The sequence below is a fragment of the Pyrgilauda ruficollis genome, unplaced genomic scaffold (assembly GCF_017590135.1).
Source record: "Pyrgilauda ruficollis isolate IOZ18807 unplaced genomic scaffold, ASM1759013v1 scaffold9, whole genome shotgun sequence".
NCBI classification, from domain to species: domain Eukaryota; kingdom Metazoa; phylum Chordata; class Aves; order Passeriformes; family Passeridae; genus Pyrgilauda; species Pyrgilauda ruficollis.
Genome location: NW_024531043.1, coordinates 9,539,273 through 9,544,627, shown reverse-complemented (window position 1 = coordinate 9,544,627; position 5,355 = coordinate 9,539,273). Strand labels below are relative to the sequence as shown.

The 5,355-nt window shown below is 49.4% G+C and overlaps 1 protein-coding gene across 3 annotated transcripts; it reads left to right on the top strand.

The window, feature by feature from the left end:
- Positions 1–6: 6 nt before the first annotated feature.
- On the top strand, positions 7–4,486 carry LOC121365024 (trichoplein keratin filament binding). 3 transcript variants are annotated; one of them, XM_041488861.1, is made up of 11 exons: positions 7–130; positions 334–390; positions 955–1,023; positions 1,327–1,482; positions 1,685–1,797; positions 2,100–2,166; positions 2,429–2,601; positions 2,813–2,894; positions 3,074–3,259; positions 3,328–3,435; positions 3,917–4,486. In XM_041488861.1, the coding sequence occupies exons 1-11, from the start codon at positions 83–85 to the stop codon at positions 3,947–3,949; spliced, it is 1,092 nt and encodes a 363-aa protein (XP_041344795.1). In that variant the 5' UTR covers positions 7–82; the 3' UTR covers positions 3,950–4,486. The 3 variants fall into 3 exon arrangements, with proteins under 3 accessions (XP_041344795.1, XP_041344793.1, XP_041344794.1); XM_041488859.1 differs by having other exon boundaries at positions 42–130; positions 334–1,023; XM_041488860.1 differs by lacking the exon at positions 7–130 and having other exon boundaries at positions 334–1,023; positions 2,100–2,151.
- The last annotated feature ends 869 nt before the right edge of the window (positions 4,487–5,355 follow it).

Genomic DNA, 5,355 nt, shown 5'->3' with positions numbered 1-5,355 from the left:
GCGGCGGGAGCGGCTGCGGCGGCTGCTGGGCGAGGAGCGGGAGGCGCTGGCGGCGGAGCTGCGGGAGCGGCGGCGGGGCGGGATGCGGAGCCAGGAGCTGCGGGACAACCCCGGAGAGTGCGGGAGGAAGGTGAGGGAACAGCCCGGCCGTGCTCGTCGCGCATCCCGGGGCTCCTCCGGTGAAGGGCCGCTCCCGTGCTTCAGCTGTACCAGCGGAACTTGCTGGAGTTGCCACCGCTTGGTGCCCTGAACCCCTGTCAGCCTCGGCGGGGTTTGGGATGCCGAGCACTCCTGTGTCCTGTATCCTGACCTGACCCAGCTCTGTGTTCCCAGTTTGCTGAGCCGCCGCTGCAGGAGCGCTGGAACAAAAACAACGCGGAGCTCCGAGAGGTGATGTTGCTTTTTCCTGAGTCCCTGCTGCCTTGTATTTATTAAACCGGTTTTTAACTTGAAAGTCATCACGTCTCTGCTGTGGCCACTCATCTCGCATCACAGCAACTGCCCCAAGTTCTGATAAACAAAAGAAGTAAAGAGTTTAAGTTCAAATAATTTTAAGAAGCCCTCTCAAGGCTGTATTTTTAAAAGCCAGAAATCTGTTCAGACTCTGAGCAAATTTTCAGAGCTCACAATGTAAATATCTCAGGCACATAAAATATAAATAACACAAAAAAAAATCTTTATATCTCAGCTGTACCTGCCATGCCGTGGTGCTTCCTCATTCTTTATTCCACCCATGTGCTGCTGCAGCATTGCAGTCCTGTATCACTGTCACTGTGGTGTTTCCCATGTGACAGTGACCCTCAGGACCTGGTGGGCACCTTGGACACTCAGATGAGCCCACCTCTGCAGAGGCAGATCCTCCTGGGATTTCAGTGGTGCTCCAGAGAGTCTGGAAGATCCTGGGGGACAGAACCTCTGGCTCTGATGACCTTGCTACATCTGTTGTGTCTCCAGGCAGAGTCTGAGCAGCAGAGGAAGCACATGAGGGAGGCTTGGGGTGATCAGCTAACACAACAAAACAAGGTATGGGGGCAGCCCTGGTGTTCTGGTCACTGGGAGGACTCTGAAATGCGTGTCTGGGTGGAGGGGTAGAGGGAGGCTTGGGGTGATCAGCTAACACAACAAAACAAGGTATGGGGGCAGCCCTGGTGTTCTGGTCACTGGGAGGACTCCAGTGAAATGCGTGTGTGGGTGTAGGGGTGACACTTGTGCCAGGAAGGGCACTGTTAACAAAGCCATCCAGCTTGCTTTGTGGATTTTCTGAGCCAGAAGTTGTTTCTTTGTGTCAGGCTAACCTGAAATGCTGTTTCCTTTTCTTTGGGAAAGGAAGAGGTGACCAAACTTGAAGAGAAGAAACATGAAAATGAGTATGAAACTGCACGAGGGGAAGCGCTGGAAAGAACGAGACAAGAGGAAGAGAAGCCTCAGCTGGAGAAGGCCTTGCTGCAGCAGATAGAAGAACTGAAACTGCAGGAGACAAAGGTAATCTTGACTTTCTCCTCATTTGAGAAAGGAATTCATTGCTTCACTTGGAAATACAGCAGGGCTGACCTGACCTCTTCTCTCCATGTTTGTACTGCAGGGAGGGTTTTCCCTGCCTGCAGAGGAGCAGAACAGGGTACAAACTCTGGTCAAGCATGCTCTCTGATGAACTCTCTCTCAGTGCTTGTGTTTTCCTTTTTAGGCAACAAAGCTGAAAAAGGAACAAGAGAATTTATTGAAGCAGCAGTGGGAGCTGGAGAATTTGGAAGAAGAAAGGAAACAAATGGAAGAGCACCGGAGGAAGAAAGAGCTCGGGTAGGACACCAAGTGGAGCTTGTTTTGGATAGAATCTGTTCCTGTGCCCACAGCAGTACTTGGGGCACAAGGAGATTTTCCAAGTAGCAGTGGTAGAATGTAAATATCTGAGTTTTGGCAGATTTGCCCACAGCAGCCAAGGAGCAGAGGCACTGGTGCTGTTACTGCTTTTTGTTTCTAGTTCCTCATTGTCACAGATGTACCTCCCCAGGTGCTGCTGTACAATGATGTGGTGCTTTAGAGTCAGTGTGACTGAAATACTGTTGTTTTATTTTTTAATTTTGCTTTTTTTCCTCCTTCAGTCGCTTCTTGAAGCATCAGTGTGACGTCCAGTTAAGGAGACGAGCGCAGCAGGTACAGGAGGAGCTGGTAAGAGATTAGTTTATACTTTATAGATGCTGTGTGGTGAAAAAACTTGTTGTGTGTGGTTTGTGTCTGCCTCTGATTCCTACAGATCAGGGGGCCCCTTCCAGCTTGTGCACAGGGCAGGAGCACAAAGCTCACGGGGAAGCAGCAGATGGAGCATCGTGCTGAGCACACCCTTGACACTGTCACCAGTAATGCCTAGAGGAGCCCTGCACACAGGCTGGGAGGCTCTTGGATAGTTGTAAATCTCGTGGCTTTTCTCCAGGAGGCAGACAGGCAAATCTTATCAGCTCTCCTGGAGAAAGAAGAGCAGGATCAGAGCTGGCAGAGCGTGCGGCGGGGACGGGCGGTGGCAGACGTGGCCTGGATGAAGAAGGTCATCGAGGAACAGCTCCAGCTGGAAAAGGAGAGGGAAGCAGAGCTTGATACTATCTTCAGGTGAGTCTGTCTACCTCTGAACCTCACCTGAAGAGTCTATGTGTGCTGAATGTTCTGGGTCAGGGGGTCACTGAGAGGCACAGGTGGGATGGACACACCAACTGGCACGGGCCAAACCTGAAGAGAAACCCAAGTGCTCCTCTAAAGCACAGGATAGCTTGTCTGTGCCTGTGGAGTTAATCTCAGAGATAATTCTTCCTCTCTCCTTTAGGGAAGAAGCAAGAAAAATCTGGGAGAAGAGGGAAGAAGAATGGGAAAGAGAGAAGGTGGCCAGAGATCGCCTGATGAGTGAGGTGATGGATGACCTCTGTTGATGATGTGTCCCCCTTGGCTCAATGAAACCATCATTCCACTTGTAACCCACCACCCTCTGGAGAGTCAGAGCCTTCCACGCTGGGGTGGAATTTTTTTGCTTGTCTGGTGTGTTTCCTGGGAATTGTTTAACCATCTTCTCCCTCCATCCTTTGCACAGGTCCTTGCAGGCAGGCAGCGCCAGATCCAAGAGAAGATGGAGCTAAACAGAAGGGCCCAAAAAGAGTCCATTAAATATCGAGAGCAGCTGATCAAAGAACTCGAGGAGGCCAAGGATGGGACTCGTCGGGAGAAGGAGCAGGAGGAAGAAGAGCAGAGAGCCCACAGGAGGGAGCTGCAGGCACAGGTAGGCTGAGCTCCCCGTACACACCTGGCTGCTGAGGCTGCCCCATCTCACCTGATTTCCCTGTGCAGGGGACAGAGCACAGCTTGGGAGAGGAGGAAGAGCAGCAGGAGGGATCAGCCCAGCAGCACCTCGAGGAGCTGGAGCAGCAGGAGGCCAAGCAGGGCTGGCACAGCAGGGTAAGGTCACACCTGGGTCACCCTGGCACAGGGGTCACCCCAACACACGAGCCCATCACGGAGGGTGGCACCATCATTGCCTCTGATCTGCACTTTAGTCATCACAGTACCAGGGCACAACACAGGGCTGTTCCTTCCCCTCACAGAGCTCTACACTTCCCTCTGGTTTTTTTTGCTGATATTGAGATATAAGGCCCTAACTTGTAAAGAGTTTTTGAGGCAGATGTGTTGCTAATGCCTCAAATCTTGCTCAGTGCTGAAAGGGATTTATTTTAAATGCATAAGTGCAGTTGGTACAGTGCAACTCCCCTGCTCAGTGTCTTTGTTGACTGTCCTGCTTTGCCTGGCTCTAAAATCAAAACTGAGTAACCCTACCTAAAGCCCCTGCCCAGCCCATCTGCTCCTGTGCATGCTCAACACTGTGTGTGGATTAATTCCAGAGCCCAAAAACCTGTGCTGATCTTTGTTTTGACCCCATCAGTTCTACAGTTACCCAAGAGCAGCTTGGACCTGAGGAATGAGCATGAGATGCAGCTCCAGACTACAGAGAAAAAACTCTGAGGACTCAAGGAACTCCTGAAATAATGGTGCCTCTGGAATAGCCTACAGTGAGACCAAGACTTGACTCAGTAGATTTCTGAAAACATTTTTTAGTTGTGGCCAAGCTGAAGAGGAGAAAAGTTCTACTGTCTTCAGGAGTGTGGAGGTGTGAGCACCTTCAGAGAAGTGAACTGCTTCACTTTGCATTCTGGAGTTGTGCTCATGTATTTTGGTACGTGAGAGGCTGAAGCAACCCAGAAAATTCAAGGGCCCTGTGGACCTGAGCCACAAAAGCATCTGTGTCTCCCCAGGAAGAGGAGCTGTGGGGCTGTGTCAGACTCCCACCTTGGAGAATCAGGCTGTGCCTGGGTTCCCACTGGACTGTGAGGAGTTAATTCATAATGTATATTGCAAATCAGTCAGATCATGTGTGCTGTGGCAGCAGTGCTTGTCCAGTTCCTCTCCAGAAGGTGCTGGAGAATTAAAGATTGTTTTTCACTTGTTTCATAAATAATGAATAATTGAAACCTGAACAAGGATTTGGTTTTCTTACGTGAGCAAACCACTGCAGCAACAGGAGAGGAGATTGAGCTGATTATTGCAGTTCATTCCTTGCTGTTACCATCCACTGCTGCAGCTTGACACCAGTCCTGTCACAGTGCACAAGGAGCTGTTACAAAGACTGGCAGCACTTGACTCAAGAGTAGAAACTTTTCCAGAGATCTTCAGAGAACCAGCAGTCAAATAAGCCCACATTATTTCACACACTGAAAGGGTTTTAGCATTTTATAGTAATACTGTAAACAAAAGATTAAAAGTCAAAATATTGTACAGACAGAATGACACTGATAAATACAAGGTTTGGAAAAAGGCAAAAAAAGCTTTTCCTTTCCTCTGCAGCATTTTGTAAAGGAAGAGCAAGTTTGTTTACAGGGGAACAAGAGATCTAGTCCTAAAAGAAAAACACACCTTTGTTACTTGAGGTGCTACAAACTCTGTGACTGCAGTGCTGTGGGTGGAGGGTTCATGAACTTGCTGCTGGGGGTTCCTGTGGGGTGTGGACCACTCTGATTTCAGTGTAGCTGGAGCAGGGGCTGGCAGTTACTAAAGTGTCCCTTGGTTTTGGATCAAAGGCAGGTTTAAATAAGTGACAAAATACACCATAGCTCAGTGTCACCCTGCTTTGGAAAGCAGGTGAGATATGTTAAAGAACAGCACACAGTGGTGTCCTGGGAGACTGAAAAATACCATCTGCTGCCTTTCAACCATTATTTAAGGAAAAGTTCCTAGAAGATTCTCAATGTATTTAATTAATTGCCAGTTACATGATTTTGAAGTAGGTTTCACAAAGGTCATTTGCAGTTTTAATCCCCGAAGATT

What these genes read in the sequence shown, in the direction of transcription:
- LOC121365024 (XM_041488859.1), top strand. Translation starts at nt 700, where the DNA reads ATGCCGTGGTGCTTCCTCATTCTTTATTCCACCCATGTGCTGCTGCAG. An exon ending in GGAGGGAGCTGCAGGCACAG is followed by an intron (nt 3,260 to 3,327) that starts GTAGGCTGAGCT and finishes TTCCCTGTGCAG; the next exon opens with GGGACAGAGCACAGCTTGGG. An exon ending in AGCAGGGCTGGCACAGCAGG is followed by an intron (nt 3,436 to 3,916) that starts GTAAGGTCACAC and finishes TGACCCCATCAG; the next exon opens with TTCTACAGTTACCCAAGAGC.